The following is an 18,909-nucleotide window of genomic DNA, read 5'->3' as shown; positions in this document are numbered from 1 at the left end:
CTGCGCTATGTTCTTTACCCTCGTCCCTTTGAAAGGATTACATGCTTGATTTGTCATTTCTAGTCTTTCCTTAATCCTTCTCTGACTTCTGAATCTTGACAGCACTCAATCACATACCAACCCTTGCCCACAAATGCGTCGTTTTGCTTTCCTATACTGTCTATTCTTTAATTTCTAATAACTTTGACCATTTTTTTCTCTACTTTTTCTCCTCCAATGTTTAATTGTCTTTCTTCCACTCTGTATTCATCTGCCTCTTCTTCTATCTCAAAATTGATGCTGCCATCAGATTATTGCTTGCTCCCCTGTTATTTTTATCTGTTTATCTCCCTCCTCTTTTTCCTCTGGTCCTGGTTCCCACTCTAGGACCTTCTGATAGAAATACAGTGATCATAGTCGTTACTTTCATAGCTAATTTTTTTTTTTTCCATCCAAGAATTCTGTCATTTTTTTCTAACAAAAGTCCTTCAACACTATTCCTTCAGATACTTGGGATTCTAGCTGTGATGATTATTTTTTCAGTTTTTAGCTTTAACTCTCTTTTCCATTTTACACATACTTCCTCTTGTCTCTGCTTTTTCTGCATAGAATCTTGCTGCTGTCTTTTAGAAGAAAATGATAAAATGTGATCTTTCCCCTTCTACTCACAATCTTCTGGTTTTTTCCCCCTTTGCTGAGATGTGGAAGTTACTCACCATTCCTTAATATCTCTGCCTTCCCAGGGGCCACATCACCATTGTATATCCTTAAGTTCACACTTTCCCATCCCTTATCCTTCTTTTCAGTGTTTTTCTGGAGTCCATCTTTTTTTTCGTTGTATTTAGAAAGTGAAAAGTAGAAAAGCTTTTGATCAGTTTTTCTCGATTTCTAAAAAAGTCTCTCTTTTGCCTTTCATGAATTATGTTTGAATGGGGGGGGGTGTCAGTTGTTGCATTAAGTTCCTTTTGTGGTTGCTTGGTTGTTTCTCTGGTTCGGCCTTTGCTTGGACTGGCTTTTATCCTTTCTGCTAAAAGTGCGCTTGCCAAAGGTGGTGTTTCAGATGATTTAACTTTAGTAATCTAGACAATAGTTATTCTACGTTAATCTAGTTGTCTAAAGTCCAAAAAAATATCTTGGGGAGACAGGGAGAGTATGTGAGCTTTAGTTCATATTGGACTAATTCAATCAGAAGACAGATAAGATTAAGAGATGTTGGAGAGTGTATCACTTGGTTGGTTATGGGGAGCTAACTGGCTGGGATATCTGGTCAAGCTTTTACTGGGCAAATCTCTGAGAACTGTCTGGCCTATTGTCTTCTGTCTAAATACTGTACTATGGTTTTGTCTGCTAATCACTGATGCCATTTGTCACATACTGCTTGTCAGTCCGGCTCTTCCCTGACTTGTCATTTTGTTGTTGACCAATGACTGTTATCACTTCTTCAGATGTTCCCCACTTTCAGAAGGATTCTGAAGAGCATTCAGAAGTTTTTTTATGGACTTCATCCTGGCGTCCTTCCTTCTCTTTCATAACTTGTCTCTGAATAATCAGAGACAGACAGATTTATTTACTGTTTTTTGGATGATCTGAGAGCTTGCTTTCTGCTGTAAACCTTTCTTTTAACCAAATTAAAATCTTAACCCCACTCTTTGATACCAGGCATACCTTGTAGTAATCTCAAGACCAAAAGGTTGAAAAGGATCCTTTACTGTTTCCTGACATGTGATAACCATCCTCTGGGCTGTTCTTTGGACCCTGTAATCTTATTGTTTTCCTAAATAAATTTTTCTAGAACTTGCAGTTTCTTTTTGAATAATATTATTAAAATAAACTTGTTCTTTCACATTCACAGATCTCCAGACCTGGTTATCCTCTCTCCATCTTAGGTGTTTCATTATTGCAGTGTTTTGTCTGGCCTGCAAAAAGGCTATCTTATTTACGCATTATATTCTGTAAGACAGTTTCAAAATGTTTTCTACCCTTCTGTGTGGTCTAGGTCACCATTTCTGTTAACTCCTGATGCTTTTCTGTACAAAATAAGTGTATCTCGAGGCAACACCTGACTTGGAAAAAATCTATAACCCTGAGTCAGATAAACCAAAGTTTCAAATTCTAGCCTTTACAAGCATTGGACTTGATGATCTTAAAGGTCTTTTCCAACCTAAATGATTCTGTAATTCTGTGATTTAATGTCAACTGCCAGTTGGAAACCAGAGCTCGAATTGCAATTGCCCCTCCAGACATCCATAAAGCTTTCCCGGCCTCTTTTAAATTCCTCCTTGAATCTCTTATTAATCAGTGTTTAGGTACTGATATGGAGACACTGTGCCTGACACACTGATCGTTATCATTTGATTCTTTTGTCATGTTCCCTTTTCTTTTTGGCTGTGTTTTTTGTGTCTTCTAAAATCCTTAAACCATTAGCACTTTTGCTTTGTATTTTTGTATTTGCACCTTTTTTTTTCTTTTCTTTTTTTTTTTTTTTTTTGTAGAAGACAAAGCAAAACGCCAAGAATAGGCGGGGTGGGGATTCTAGTAACATGGTTATTACAAATCTGTGATTGTTCAGAACCAGAGTGTTTAGCAATGGGAACCTCTCGCACTGCATGAAAAAGGTTACATGCATGTGTAATGATATTGGCTTGATGCATTGACTGTAATTCTGGATTTCATGTATGGATATTTGCAAGAACTTGCTTTGCTATCTTTATAATAAAGATTTTGAGCGGTGCTTGGTGACATTTATAAAATGCCCTAATATATAATTAAAAGTAAGTAAATGCTAGACTGGATGTTGGGCTAGATGATCTCAAGAGGTCCCTTCCAGCCTAAATTATTCTGGGATTCTAGTGGTGGTTAGGTTTATAGCAATTAAATACAAAAACCAGCAATTCAGATCTTGTTTTGAGAATCATTCTGAATCATAGAGAGTAATAGATTTTGTGGGTGTGTGAATACATACTAATATGATATTTTTTTTACCATTTCATTTACCATTCTTGGGAATGAGTTATGAACACTACTATAGGGGGTTTTTGCTATTTTTAATGACTCACAGGTTAAAAAATTGTAACTCTATCCAGCAGGTGTGTTTGAGTAGAATATCAGAAAAACTTTCATTATCACTTCTGCAGGTAAATGTGAAGGACATCTATCCAAATTAATTTATTTCTTTCTGTAAATGACAGCAAGGAAAAGATTTGACTTTACTGCAGGATTGAATGCTTGAAATCTTGGAGGTTTTCTCTTTTAAAAGAAGTTTTTAAAATTAGTATTCAACTTTTTTCAACTAAGAATGTTGAAAGCTGTTTCTTCATTCTGCATTTCAACTTCAGCCAACAATTGTCTTTTAGGATGTTGAATAAGTCTGATTTGGTAACCATGCTTCAACAATGTGTGGAAATTTTTGTGTCATCTTCTGGAAAGGAGTTTGATAAGACAGTGGAGAAGTTGAAGGAGTTCTTGACCCAGTTTCAGGAACTAGAAGGTGGGTGTGTACCATCATACATTCCGTTGCAGATTATGTGAAAGCTGTTCTATAATCTGACCAATGGGTATAATTTTCCCCGGTGATATCCTGTCATTGTATCAAACAATCAGACTTTTCAGGATTCTTTTTTTAAATACATGCACAGAATTAGGAAATGTTTATATTCTTTATTGGTATGTGGTTCATGCTTTTTATAGTACGGAAGAGTGATGTAAGATAAGAAATTGGACAGAGCAGCAAACATTGCTTACTAGATCTGTCATACATATATTTTGAGCAGTTTACCAGATGTTGCAATCATTAAAAACATGTAACAAATAAAAGCAGATATTGAAATAAAAATAGGAGCAGACTTCCTTATAACATGGTATTTAATCCAAATGTATATAAAGTTATTTCACCTGCACATTCAGTTAAATTTGTGTAAGAGCTAGGACACCAGGCACCAGTTGTCAGGGCTCTGCTGACATGCTGTAACTTCTCAGGCCCATATATTGATTGTTCATGGTAGAAGACTTACTTGAAAGTTTAGTAAGGCAAGTGAGTAGCAGCCTTCCATCTTTCAGGTTAACAGAAACTCTTGGTATTCCTTATTCTGGAATAGGAGTAGGTGATCACTTAGAAAAAGCTGTAAATGTCACTGAAGGTAGCAGCGCTGAAGAATCTGAACTACGATGGAAAACCTGAAGGTTCATCTAGTTTGGAAAAAAAAAACTGAAGCAAAAGGCTTTTAAGCAGTTGGATTTTTACGCAGAGAGAAGAAATAAATAAAAAACAACAACTCTGTGCATTCAGGAACATGCAGAACTGCAAAACAAAAAAGGCATTATTTATTTTCACTTATGATGTGAAGATGTTTTTAAAGCAGAGAAAGTCTAATGAACCCATGAATGATCTTGGTTTGTTTTCAAATTGGATTTAAGCTACAATGAAAAAGTGAGAAGGGAAAGTTAAGATAAATTTTACATTAATAGGTTGCAAATTTAGGTGATTCCTTCCCATAAGTTTCTGTGATTGTGTTCATCTTTAGCAGGAGTTTTCAGAAGTCTGCCAAAAATGTTATGTACCTGCATCTCCCACAGAGCCCTTAGAGTGAAAGGATAGCCCCACATTTTTTACCCTGGTTTGGTTTTTTTTTTTCCTCTTAACAACAAAAAAGTTCATCTTCCCGAATGTCTAATGAACTGGAAAAAATAAAACCATTAAACTTGAGGAATAAAATACCCTTATGGTTCTGTCTATTTTGAGCTGAAGGGTTTAATAAAAAATAGCTCAAAATACATCAGCTAATAGTGGAGAGAGGAAGTTCTCTCTGTTTTGAAGCTTTCAACAAAAATACAGATGTCTCCATGGCACTGGAAAAGACCAACTCATTCTATGTAGGTCACCAAAAAACTTTTGTGTATCATGATTGTTACTGCTGATAGGTGCTTTACCTGTGATCTGTAGGTGGAATCTCCTCTTATTACCATCTTCATAAGTAAGGCAAGAAGTCTAGTTACCTTCTGTTTTGATTTTGATTATCACTTATCCTGGCACTGATAGTGCTTTGGGAGGTTTTGCTGCTTTGCTTTAACTTAAAAATTACTAATTACTAGTGCAATTGATCAACAAACTAAATGGCTATGAAAAAAAATTGTGGAAAATTAAGATGAGAATAAAACTGGATAACGAAATACTTTACCATGCTTTTGGTTTGCTGCTGTGATTGCAGTTTCTGGATTAAGTAGGGAGTATTCATTTCTTTCTTAGTATTTTTTTTAAAATGAGAAAAAAAAATAGGCAACGTGTAACTTTCTGAACACTCCTGTAGCATGAGTATTATCTAGTACTGATCTGTCCAATTTACAAATGTTGAGAAGATGACCTAGGATGACATAAGCAGAATTCAGGTGATTTGCAAGGCTTGTGCTGAATCTTTGCTCAGGGCTGAATTGTTTTGTTTACTTAATTACTGTTGGTTAAGCTGCACTGCAGACACCTTTGTTAACAATCTTTTGCAAGGTGCAAGCGTGTCAAAAGCTGTCGGTGTTTGCATGTATGTGAATAAGTAACTGAACACTTGGTGTTGAACAAGTTTGCTTGGGTTAGGGGGTTTATATAGGTAGTCAGGAAGAGTTTACTCCACATACCAAACACTAGTTTTGTTCTAGTAGCAGAAGCTTTCGAAGAAGATGTGTCTGTATCATCAGAAAAGGAGCTTCAGAAGAAGACGGACCTTTACCATCTTCAGAAGGTTAGGCCTGTGTAGGCTTTACTGACTAGTTCCTGAACTGAATCTTTTAAGATGTAATTGTCCATGGTTGGTTCTTCCCAGCTTGCTGGAGCTCTGAGTAAAGGTTGTGTATAAGTAACTTTTCTTAAATGTGAATGAAATAAGTACCAACTATGTATGTCAGGCCCACCTGACACATAGAAAATATCTACCATAAACTAAAATTTTTAAATGCAAATTAGAGGTTTTCTTCTTATTTAACTTGTAAATTACACATTCTGCCTAAAACATATTTCTTGGGAATTTCCCAAACTCCTACCAGTTTGAGAGCTGAATACACTGGCCTAAATAAAAATAACTGCACGGTCAAACTTTCAAACATCATCAGTGAATACATGCCAGCAAAAATTAATTATACATGTTAAACATATAGATTGTGTTCTCCAGAGAGTAACTACCTCCCATGTAGTTTTATGCACCACTTTTTTTTAAAGACTTTGTTGGAGTTGAAGGAATCAAGGCGGTCTAAGAAACTGACAAAGTTTGAAATGCTTCGTTTTGAAGTTGTTGACTATATAGACAGTCTTGTAAGGTGAGCTTTCCTGTTTTATATTCCTGCATTAGTTTACACCGTAAGTTGCAACAGAAATTTTGCTAACGTGTTAATCTTGTTGAAGTTGTGTCTTGGTCCCTGTGGTATGAAGTACACTTTTTTTTCCTTCCTATTCCTTCTTTGATGAGGGCTCTAAAAATAATTTAAAAAATAAAATCTCTTTTCCATAGATTAGTAGAAGTAATTGGCATATGAATTGACTAACTTATTTTGGCTACAGGAAAAGCTGAGGGAAGACTGGGTATATGTGGCAAAATAAAGAGTTTTTACCCTAATCTTTGCTGATCTGTTCTACTTATGAAACTGTATAGATGTCAAGTGTGATATCCTGTGCATTTTGTTAACTGTTTTGGTGAGCCAAGGCATAGCAGATAGGATTTTGTAGGCAGCTCTAGCAGAAAACGTGAAAGGCTTGAAGCGGGGAAGAGATGAAGGTACTTGTTAATTATAGAGCCTTGGAGGTAGGGGGAGGCAGAGAAGTTAACAAAAATATGACTGTGCCAAGAGAAAAGCTTCAAATATGAAGACAAATATGAGCAGAGACCCGTCACGAGACCTTGAGGTGGATAAGCAAGATCTGTGGAGTACGTGACTGGTGTTAGCATTTCAGCTGCTGCCCTTATTTTTGAAGTTGTCTTGGCCCAGCTAAATCTACATTAAATCCATTAGGCGTCAAGGTGATAATAACTGACTTACCTGTTTAAAAAGTTGGTTTCAGCACTGCTGATTTTTTCAGAGATTTGTCAGGACTGGTTGGGAAATATACCTCCTTGTAGTCTTTGACTGCAGTAGATTTCTGTTTTTTCCCTTAAGATAAAGCTTGTATCTCCCCTCCTTCCCCCATACCTCATGTTGTGTTTTTTTTCAGAAATTACCTTGTTCCTGCAGACCACAAGACTCTGTATGAGGTAGTGTATTTCAACACAGCCAGTGTTCTCCGTGGGCACTTGAATGCTGCCCCAAGGACTGCACTTCATACAGCCTTAAATAACCCGTACTGCTACCTGAAGGTAAGAAACAAGCAAGTTGTTTGTGGTGCTGGAGTAGTTTCTGGAGGCTACACATAAGGATGATGTGTAAAGCTTAGTTTTGCTGTTTCATGAAGCTTGGCACGCATACAGTTGTTTTGCAGAGGACCAACAAGTTAAGTGTTGATAAGCAACCTGGGGACTTTGCAAAGAGCTAGGGAAGCTGTCTGGCTGAAAGGAAGAGGCTAATTACGGAAAGAATTCTAGATAGGGAATCCCTTTTCGAGAGCCTGTTTTAGTCACGATCTTTACTTTCTCCTGTAGATGTAGCAGAAAAATCATTGTGTCCTCCGTTACAAATGGGATGACTGTCCATGGGGAAAAACACAGTTTCTGTGGCTCTTTCCAGACACTTTCTTTACAGGGCTGGTGCCTAATCCTCACTGTATTTGCTGTATAAAGTGAAGGCTCTGTTCAGGTAGAGTGATGACATTAACAATAGCTTAAATACAGCATATTTAAAGAAGTCCTTTGTTTTTCTTTTTACATTTATTTTATTATCGGTATTGTGTATTGACATCCTGTCTTTTCCAAGTCGAAAAAAAGGATTGTCATTGATTCTGTTGGTTAACCCAGCCCCTTTTCCACTTCTTTCATAAATCAAATGGACAGCATGACCAGAAGAAAGAACACGTGAACATACATTTCTTTATTTTGTCTTGATTATAGATGCTACTTGGAGTTACACTCATGGACTAACATTTCCCTTAAAAATGTGAATACAGTTTTTAAGAAAACATTGGGTGTAGCTGTGTCTGAGTGATTATATGTTACTTGAGTCAAAACCAGCACTTATCAGAAATCATGCCTGATAATGATCAGTCTTTGAAATCCACATCGCAGTTGTATTGGGCTTGTTGGCACTGTGCTTGTATTTGAATGAGGGTTGTCAGTTTTGCTGTGTGCAGGAGTTACTTCTAAAACCACTTTAAGAGCTTATTTGTAAAAACAGTAGTTAGCAAGTGGGTTACCATTAAAGAGACCTAATATGAACGTCAGTAATTTATGTTTTTAGAAAACCTGTAAAAATGCAGAGCTAGCAAAATCTACCTACTGATTTGTTTAATAAGTATTCTTTTGATGAGTTGACAGGATTTAGAGCCCTCTGTCATCCTGTACTTTGGTCTTTGAGATACTTTTAACATATTGCCGATGTTTTCTAAGTAGATTGTGAAGGTTTGGCATAGTTTCTAACAACAGTAGTTTCTTAACTCAGTGCTGGCTGGGTACCTTGCTTAGCATTCTAATCCGTGTGAGTCTAAGAGATATTTCTTTCTTGATTGTGTCCATGACTTCTGCATGGCTTGTACTTTCCTGGGCCATGACCAGAGCAAAGTTCTCTAGAGCTGTTCCTTCCAGAAGGCTAGAACAGGATCTGCTTCTGTGGAGTTCCAGCAAATGATACGTGATGCATTTCTTACAGAATCCAGTCCTGTTATTTATTTAGCAAAATGTGAACCAAGGATTATATGTCCTGGGGGGAAAAAAGTCCACAAAAAAAAAGTGTAGTTCTATTTTCACTGATCCCTTGAAAATTCAACAAGTTGTAACTTTGAATACCAGCAAGGCACTGCTTACTATTGTGTCAGCACAAGGAAATCTGAACTTGGATCTTCCTGGGGTTTAGAGAGTCATGCAAGTTTTGTTCTTGACCTTAGGTAAGAAGGGTGGTTTTTCATGTAGATCCTAAGGAATGAGCCCTGTTACCCATGAAGATACTTTGATTGCTCAGAAACAAAACCCCTTGAGCTGCAATTGAGCTCCTGTATCAGGGAAAGGGGATAGTAGCGTTTGGTCCTTGGGAAAGATAGCAACATTGATTCTAGAGCAAGGTATGAGTCTGGCCTCTGGGGCAGGGTCAAGCCAGAGAAACCCCATCCACAGTGTTCTGGGTGGTTCCCGCTCCCATACTCCTCCCTTTCTGAAACAGCACCTCAGTGCTGTACAGGTGGTTTCACAACTGGCTGCTCGTTCTAGGGCAGCTTCCTGCTAGTCAGCCTAGTTATTTCCTCTTGCGGACAGCACGTGTGCTGCCGCCTCAGGAAACTGAGGTTTCTCTGCACGCAGCTGCAGCTCCCTCCCACTCTGCTGTAAAGACTTGGTGGCCTAGTTATCACAAGTGAGACTGAATTCCTTCAGATGCTGGCAGAGACCCTGCAGTGCCAGTCAGTAATATCTTTCTTGACCCATTCTCGGCGCTTGTGTGTGGTCCAGCTCTTCATTTCTAGAGGTGAACCTGTTCCAGGAGAGTGCAGTTGCTCTAGAAGTTGCATCCCCTCTTGGCTGTGGTTATTCTTCTGGCCTTACAGTTAGGAAATCAATGCAGAGTATCCAGCAATGCCAGAGTTGGCACATGGGTGAGAGGTAGGAAGCCATAGTTAGATGAAGTAGCAGAAGGGAAAAGAGAAAGCTGTAGGGTTATCCCTCTGGGCAGTGGTGAGCCAGTCGATCAGCCAGAAGGTGTAACTTCACCTATGCTGGTTAGTAACACTGTAGTGTTTGAAACCATTGTGGTATGCTCCTGAGTTATAGTCTGGTAAATTAACGTCTGGATTGTAACATTTAGCCGTTTCTGGACACCATCTGGACTGAACCTAATGTCTGCAGCTTGTGTGTTCCATGTACAGAATAAACACACTTGAAAATTGTTAGGCTTTCTGGAAATTGTGAAATGTCTCGTAAGTGCTGCTGTCCAGACTGAATCTGAGTCTCACAAATTACAGGGATGGAGGTCCATGAAAGGTAAGCTGGAGATTCTTGAGCAAAATTATTTGCCCAACCTTCTTTCCTATCTTTAAAAGCATTTATTTATGAAGGTAACCTTGCTAGGACTTTATAGGCTTTCCAAAAGTAACTTGTGTATTTTACTAGCATATAAAAGCATTTTTAGCAAAAGTTCCCGTGACCTGAAATGATCAATCAGTGGCTGTTTTCATGTTAAAAGACCTGGTTCTTGGAGTGCAGAAAACTGAAAACAGAAAAAAAAATCATGAACTGATACAAAATGTTGTAAATTTCTGCAGCTCTACAGAGACTTTTGCTTCTGGCTCAAGTGGCTTTTTTACTTCTCAAGTAAATGGTTCAGTGCTGATGAACTGAATTTCCTGACAGAATAGTTTGAGAAATCAGACTTTTGCCTTCATAGGTGCTGAGTGTCAAGCCAGAGAGAAATGATTATTTCAAAGATAAAACTGAGATGAGAGAAGCAATTTTGCTTCTTAGTACATCTGAATAGATACTGAGACTTCCTCTTTCCTTTCATGGAGGTGGCAGGGGACTGGACACTTTTCTACCTAGTGCAGTCTGAGGCAAATCGGGACCAGTTTCTTTTCTTGAATCCAGATAATTTCTCTCTGATATGTAAATAGAACTAGCAAAAGAACTGGGGGGAAGCCTAATCAGATAATCACTCATTAGAGACTGCGTAAGTACACAAAGTTTTAGAAGGAACATCAGGTGTGAAGTAGCTGGGTGGTTTTTTTGTTGGGGTTTTTTAATGGTATGTTTTCTTACTTTTCTGGGGTTTTTTTTCTTTGTACTGTCAACTTGCATTACACACAAACAGTAAACATTTGGTTACAATACCTACCATGTGAACTTCCTGAGAGAATGTTTTATCTAGCCCTTAAAACTGTTGAAGATTAAAAACCTTTGGTGTTTGGTTTTTTTTTCATCAGAATCAAGCTTTGAAAAGTGATGGAGGAAGCATTTCTAATAAAGCCCCTGACATATGCGTAGCATATAAGCTTCATTTGGAGTGTGGCAGATTGATTAATCTCGTTGATTGGTTAGAGGTATGTGACAATGCAAACAGTGCCTTTACCTGCTTTCAGTATTCTGATTTTATCTTTTTGCTGTGTGTCTGCTTTTCTTTAGTGCCCCTTTTGACAGCTTAAATCGCTGCATACCTCAGTCCTTCCTGTGTGAGAACGCAAGGTAACTCCAATTACCATCCCAGAGTCTTCCTCTGACTACTGTGAATCATTTCTTTCCAGCATTATTCCTCTGTGATGAAAATCTTTCGCATCTGCTTTTGTTTTATGCTTGGCACAGATCAGATTCTATGCTTCACAAAGTTACCTCCCCTCCCCCGCCCCCCCCCCCCCCCCAGCTTTGTCTTTAGGTATTCTGTGACACTTTTAAGGAAACAAGCAAGTGCTGCTGCTTGGCAAGTGTGGGGCTTCGGGAGAGAATGCTTGTGCTAGGGAAGAGCAGAGGTCCTTTAGCTTGGTACCCTGTTTCATACTGTGACCAAAAGCAGAACTTGTATTAATAATGATACAGTCTCCAAATACTCCCTACCGAACAATCACGTTCTAGTCCTGAAGTTTTTTAAACTGGAATGGCTCCTCTGTATTTTGTAAACCTACCTGGATTACATTACCAGTATAACTCCTAGCAATCACAGCATCCTCTGGCAAGAAATTCTGTAGCTTCACTACATGCAGCGCAGAGGCTGCTCCATTGACTTGTTCTGTTTGCTCTTGGCTTGTTTCTGTATTGGAAATGAGCGTGGACAGAAGATTCCTACCCTGCCTCTTGCTGTCCCTCAATTTTATGGATTTCTTGAAAGCCAGCTTACCTCCTCCTTTTTTTCTGGAACGTTTAAGCAGTCTCACTTTGAGAATGTTTTTCAGTTCTGTGTTTTTTCTGAGAATGGGTCAGGGATCAGAACTGTATTGGGATTTAAAATGCAGGCCCACAAGTTCATAGTGATGTCTTTCATCCTGGATTACTGCCGTGGTAGTATGTGACCTTGCTCGCTCTTTTGATTGCCGATGAACTGACATTCTCATGGATGTCCAGATCATTACAAGATCTCATTCCTCCCAAGTGATAGTCATCAGCTCACAGCTCATTATTTTATATGCAGCTGGGTGTCTATGAAATTTGTTAAATCTGGGCTGCTTTTCCCTTTCTAGGCTTTCTCAACTGTGGTGATGGCAGTTGAGGGACCAAAGGCAGATACAGCTTCCTCAGACCAGGTGGACCATATTATCTAGTATCCTTTCTCATTCCTCTTAAAGTTTGACATTCAAATGCTTACAGGATTAATGAACCAGGACTTTTAAAGTACAGCTTCATGCGCTGATACCTAATTCCAGAAAAACAAGATGACTAGTCTATAGACAGCTTTAATGTACTGACAATATCACAGAAATAGATCAGCTAAAGCAGTGGGGCTGGGGCTGGTGAGGTGACAGCAGCTTTTCTCCATAGGAGCTGTTTGGGTCTGAAATGGAACCAACAGGCTGTATAACAAGCTGAAATTATTCTGCTTGGTTAAATCATTTGAGAGTTGGTACAACTGCTGTATTGGGGGAGAGCATTACTGGGGAACAGACGAGAGGATAGCTGTGACCTAGAGAGCAGATGGAGAAGTAGGGACAGTAGATATTTAAAGGATGAGCACTGAAACCAAAACTCATGGCTACAAACAGCAGTGCTGCCATAGAGAAAAGATGAATGGTGGTACAAAAGGAGGCTTTAACTACAGGAAGAGTATATGCTTTAATATCTTTCCTTTAGTATAAGCATCTTTGTAGGTTTTCAGCTTCTCTTGGCAGTGGAAAAAGGAGCGCATCCTTCATTGGCACATTGTTTGTGTGTAGCAAAAGAAATACGGGTTTGACTGAAGGTTTCTGCTTCTGTAGGCAAATCATGCTCTGCCCTTATTTCCAACGATTTCAGTGTGCAATAGGACATTTTGTGTAATCTGTGCTTATCATAACTTAGAAGTCTTCCCCTCCTGGAGAGATCGGTGTCTCCATCAGTATGCGCAATAAAAAGTGTACTCAATTTCCTTTACTGAAATGTTCAGTGCTCGTTTTATTCAAGCTGTTTCTGAACTGATATTCTTAGGTTTCATCAAGCCTAGCAAGCAGAAAACTGACCACGTGGCAAGGTTGACATGGGGAGGCTGTTAATGTGCCACTTGGGCCTTAATAAACCTGTTCTTTCTAACATTGTGCAGTGGCTGTGTTCCCACTAAACTAGTTGTGGCTAACTTTGCACACCGAGTCAAAGTCAACGATGACTGAATGTTGTGAAATACATTCCGAGTGCCTGGATAGGCTTGAATAGCAGTGTTGGTTTTTAATACGCATCCTCCCTGTGTAATGTACTGCTCTGTTAATGCTCATGTTCCAAATACTGTAATGTTGTGCCAGTTTTAGTCATCTTTTATGTGTGATATTTAACACTGTACTGATAGAATTCAGGCTAGCAAGCCAAAAGGACAACAGAGGCTGTGTAAGCTACAGGAGTGATGAAGCAGTATTATTAACTTGCTTATAAGCTGATAGGGTTTGAGTCATCATTATAAAATGCCTTCCACATCCTTGAGCTACAGATTTAAAAATAAATAAAACCAGTATGCTAAAAAAGACAACAAGCTTCCATGTTCAGCCTCTGCTGCGTATGTTTCAAACCCAAACTGGTTGTAACTCTGAGAACTCCTTGAGGAGGAGAAAGGAACGGGATAATTTTCAAGTTAGAATCTTTGCTCTTTGAGAACAGCAAAAGCAAACTGTTTAAATCCTTGTATTTTTCTAGTGAAGTTGATTAGTACTTGCTGACTCTTGCTGTCAGGGAGATTTGTGTCAGCACAGACTAAATGCGAACATGGCACTCACTCATGCTGGAGAAAGGTAGTAAAACCCACACCTAAAGTACACACAGTAGCTTTTTTCTTTTTGCTGAGGATTTGTACTGTACACCAGCAAAGGAAACAGCTGTGTGAAAAATAACAGCTACTGGCGAGCATTAAACCACTGCTCATCTGACAGATCTTTAGTCCAAGAACCTTCTCAGCCCTTTGGCCCTGTGCAGTAAGCAAGCCCAGCGTGCACTCTCGCTCTTCTGCCAGCACAGAGCAGTGTTGACACCTGCCTGCAGGTCACCAGTGCTGTCCTCTTTGTGGGCACTGGACTGGAACAGCTCACAGCTGCTGCTGATTTGGTGAGGCTAGACCCGAAGGCTGCTGTTCCCCACCTAGAGTCAGTCGTACATCAGTGCCTGACGCTAACGAGCTGTGCAGAAGCACTGGAAAACCATGGTCACTGCTGGGGTTCTGGGCCCCAGGGAAGCGAGAAAAAACCTACGCCTGACTCCAGGTATCAGAGTAACATCGGCATGTCCTAACCGGCCCGGTCTGTCGTCTTTAGCACTCAGAAGGCCACGCTGCAGATCTTGCTGCACTAAGCTTCAACTTCCCTCAGACCTGGTTTAGGGAGCAAAAGGCTTTATGCTGACGTCAGCGTCCCATGTTTTCCAACCATGGAAAAAGCCTTAGAAATCAATGGGGGAAAAACCGTTTCCCTCCAGAACAGCACGCACGGCTGCCCTGGCCCGAGGACCATGACATGCATTTCAGCAGTATAAGCGGAGACTTCAGGTCAGTCTTAGCACCTAGGAAAGGGCTGGAGTTCAGAGAAAAGGATATAGACTTCATCCCTCCCAGCCTGCTTAGGAGTTGAATGGTGATTACTTAAAGACTGTATTTACTGCCAAAAAAACTCCCAGACTTCCTCGGTGGACCAAGAGGATTACACACTTCGCTTTTGAGGCAGTTGAGTGCTGCTCTTGGTGCACGAGTTCAGCTGTCACTGGAATCCAAATGCTCCCACTCAGCTGCACTGGCACTTCAGCCTACTCAAACCAACTGAAAACAATAGCCGGGAGCGCTGACGACTGAATCACTTGCATAAGCCGGGTCTGTACCAGCAGTGGGGAAGTCCTACTACAAGTTACCGGGCTGTTTGCTGAGGAATGTACACCAGGGAGGTCAGGCTTGGTTTAGATGCCCTCAGAGAGGGCAGGAGTCACGCGTTCTCCACTTGCTCTGTTGCAGAGACACAGAACGCTTCCTGCTGCACCTGAAGGTGGGCCCGGCTGCCAATGCTGCCAGGCAAATGAGTAGTTTATCGGCCTTTATACCAAACATGCAACTTGGGAAACGTAACAAATGAAAATTCGGTGCAAGAATTTTTAGGATCTCAGCAGAGCAACTGCCCAAGTTCCTCTTTTCCACCAAGACGCAGTGGTAAACGGGATCCACTGTTCTTCACTCCTGAGACCAAGCTAGGGGCCCGGTATCACAGTGCCCTTTATAAGTAAGGCTTTCAAGCAGCGAGAGGAAATTGAGGAATCTGGGGGGCGAGGGGGGATGCCGAACAGGCCTCCTCTGTCCTGCCCCGAGACTCACCCATTTATCTCACAAAACCTTGATGAAAGGGAGCAACCGCACAGCCACCTGTCTGGCTGATGTGCAAGAGGACACAGAGCCAGGCACTCCGCACAGCTGTCCTCTGCCCACCTCGCCTCCCCTCCCCTCACCCAAGGCACGGCAGGCCCACACCATCCACCTTCCACATCTTTGGAGGGGAAAAATACTTGGGAATAAAGAGAAGCAAGCCTCAACAGTGCGTGGTTTTTAATCCCCTGAAGTGCAGGCAACATGACATTAAAAACCAGAAAAATTCATAATGGCTGTTTCTTCCCTTAGTAACATAAATTTTGAAGCTTAAAATCATGTTTGTTACGCTATACACAGTTTCTCAGGATCAAATTTTTAATTCAGTATTTGGCACTTCAGACTAAGATGTATGGAGGAAAAATCCTTGACTGAAATTATATAGAAAGTACTGTGTAATTTCATTTTCTTCAGCAAGGAGGGCAGGAAGGTTGGACAGTTAAAAACAAACTGAATTGGTCAGAAATTTAATTTAGTTTGCAGTTTTTTTCAGAGGCTGGACTTTGCAGTTGGGAGTCCTAGGTGCTTGGAAGGAGCTTAACATCACTAAATTCTGAACCAACATCAGCAACAGCAGAGATCCTACAGCTATCAGAAAGGACCTTGTGCTTTTTCCTCCTCCAATGAAATTCTGTTGCTAGGGGTCTAGTAACACCAGGCTTTCTCTTAGCAGATAATCTGGCTATATAGTAGGAATTTTACATTTGGCACCTCTCATACAATTTATTTTAATACTTTTTGTTGTAAATATTCCAAGCTCACCCTCACATACCTTAGCTGAAATACGCACGGGAGATTTCAACTGCAAATATTACGTAATTTTACAATGTTGGTTTCGAGAACTGTCTGCACAGTAATAACATGTTCTGCAGATACTCCAGGAAACCTCTGTCTGCAGTGTTCACTGAAAGCAACTGGGAGGGAAAAAAGCCCGTGTTTGCATCACGGTACTAGCTCTGAAACCTTGAACAGAGTCTCCCATCTCTGAACTGGTTACTGGTTTGTATTCTTCAACAGCTACCATCTTTCAACAAACTACTGCCAAAATCAGACCTGAAGTAAGGTAACTTGTTTGAATAGTTTACCGTTTTGCAGATAATGTTCTCCAACAACACCTCTTTACACTGCCGCACTACTGGTTTCAAACACCAACTTTTCATTTATCTTGGTACTACAACAGCAGTAAAATACGAGAATAATCCAGGTGCCTCTAAAAGCCAAACGCTCATCCTCACATTTTTCATCTCAGAGAATGGCTTCCAAGGCAAAGGTCACAAGACTGGTTAACAACAAGAGCATAAACTCTGTAATACTTTACCAGCCTCGTTTTTTTCGTCCCCACTGTGGAATCACAGAGCAAACTCCTTCCCAATTCCCAACTCGGGAACGGAGAGAGCTTTCACAAGTTTCTAACCAGAATCTGCTAATGGTCTTGCTGTTCAGGAGTACGCAGGCAGTTCTCAAGCATCAGCTCACAAGATTGCTTCAACCTCCTTCCTTTTCCCCCTTGAAAAGTGCTGAATAATCTTAATGGTTATATGCTTTCACATCTAGACAAAAAACCAAACACGCAATCGGGACGTACATGCTGCTTTGTAAGTACACAGTAACTGAGATCTGCTTGAAAAGAATTTACACATCACTGCCTTAGAAACAGGTTAACCGAGATCTTTGGTATCACTCTGAATTTGCAATTAACTGCCCTCAGCTTGCTTGGCTTTTGGATAGACTGCAGTTACATACAGATGGCAAAAATATTCTCTTATGTGTCCACCACAAAATGCAGCAGCAAGAATCGAGCAGTTACTCATTCTTACCCATTTCTACCTGAAAGCCTTTGAAAAGGCCCTCCAAAGCAGGTTTGTTTTTAAGTACTGGCCTGCTCCTCACAGCACCCCATTTTTTTCAACAGCAGCCAAGCAGCCAACCATTTTCCCACTGAAGATTAAGTCACCTGTTGGAACAAGCCATTCATGTGAAATTCATGACATAAGGTATTGGCACAGAGATGAGGAAAAGGAGCCAGTTTAAAGTCAAGTCTAAAGACAGAACAAGCAGCAGGTTAAAAAATTAAAAATTTTAAAGAATGAATCTTTGTTTTCAAAACAGGCACAAATTAAGTGTGCAGAATACCACACCTGTGATGCATAGCACCCACGGTGGCATTACATTTAATCTGCCAGGAGACTGCGCATTATGCATTAATTTGGAGCAGCACAGGAGTGGCTGGGAGCTAACATGATGTCACTTATTTATAGTAACTCCTAACATCCCAAAGGAAATAGTAAGAACAGTGATGATGTATTTTGGGATGCTGGAATTTGGGTAGTGGTCCACCTGTAAGTAGTGGTTTTCCTACCCAAGGCAAATTAACAATAAAGAGATCAAAAAATGAGCAGCAGGAAGGAGAGGGACTGAGAACCCTGAGGCAGACAACAGAAATCGCAGTCCCAGTAGCTTTGGTTTTATCTTCCGTAACATGAGACCCAAGAGGGGAGTCTAGCAGAGCTTTCCCATTTCGGAGGTTCTGAAAATACAGTTAAAAGAACCCAAATATTTAGCTAAGACAGGTTTCAGGAAAGGAGAAGAAAAGAATTACAGGGGTCCTCCAACTTTTTAAAACAGGGGGGTGGTGTGCGGATGAAGTGGCAGGCAGTCATCTGCGGCTGCGGGGGGAGGGGGGGGGGGCGGCAGGGGGGGGGTCTGTAAATGCTGGGGGACAGACTGAGGACCCTGGGGGGTCAGATTGAGGACCCTGGGGGGCCATATCTGGCCCACAGGCTGTAGTTTGAGGACCCCTGGAATTACATGGTTGGTGGTGATGTGCCTAATTCTGAACCTGTAATCTCACTACGAAGTCAGTAAAAATTCACCCAGAGCTACAGCTGATCAGCGTGGCTTCTCTGGTATCGTAAGCATCAGCCTGAGCCAGTTAATGCATCTATCTACCAACTGAAGTTTCGGTTGCGTTTCAACTGAAACTCTTCCATTAATCTGACGTGGTACAAAGATCTAATACACAACAGACTTCCACTTGACCAGAAGCTGACAGTAAGTTAGAGAAGACAACAGTTTATAATCAAAGAATTACTTTGGAACTGCTTTAAAGTCCCCAAAGCAGGCGGCCCAGGTCATTTGGTCAGCAACACTTCTACCCCACAGCGCACAGATCTCGACTTGCCACGTAACCCACAGCAAGCCTCAGGATGGCCCAGGCGGCGGCAGCCAGCACCGATACAGCAGTCGGGAACAGCTGAATGCATCACCCAACAAACTCCTAACCCTGAACACACCTTTAGCTCTTCCAACACCCATCTAGTTCCAGCCTGT

The 18,909-nt window shown here is 40.7% G+C and overlaps 1 protein-coding gene across 5 annotated transcripts in view; it reads left to right on the top strand.

The window, feature by feature from the left end:
• The window catches only part of ORC3 (origin recognition complex subunit 3), a 52,289-nt gene that overhangs the window by 24,216 nt on the left and 9,164 nt on the right, over nt 1-18,909 (top strand). For 2 of the 5 annotated variants that reach the window (XM_056343224.1, XM_056343222.1), the window contains exons 14-18: nt 3,333-3,466; nt 5,623-5,705; nt 6,179-6,276; nt 7,166-7,307; nt 11,003-11,119. In XM_056343224.1, the coding sequence (XP_056199199.1) occupies nt 3,333-3,466; nt 5,623-5,705; nt 6,179-6,276; nt 7,166-7,307; nt 11,003-11,119 (574 nt within the window). Of the gene's footprint in view, nt 1-3,332; nt 3,467-5,622; nt 5,706-6,178; nt 6,277-7,165; nt 7,308-11,002; nt 11,120-12,247; nt 12,328-13,146; nt 13,288-17,494; nt 18,225-18,909 lie in introns of those variants that run through there. The other 3 variants (XM_056343220.1, XM_056343219.1, XM_056343221.1) reach the window with 3 other exon arrangements.

This window comes from Falco biarmicus, chromosome 6, assembly GCF_023638135.1.
Source record: "Falco biarmicus isolate bFalBia1 chromosome 6, bFalBia1.pri, whole genome shotgun sequence".
In the NCBI taxonomy this organism is placed as follows: domain Eukaryota; kingdom Metazoa; phylum Chordata; class Aves; order Falconiformes; family Falconidae; genus Falco; species Falco biarmicus.
The sequence above is the reverse complement of the archived record's forward strand: the minus strand, read 5'-3'. Positions and strand labels throughout refer to the sequence as shown.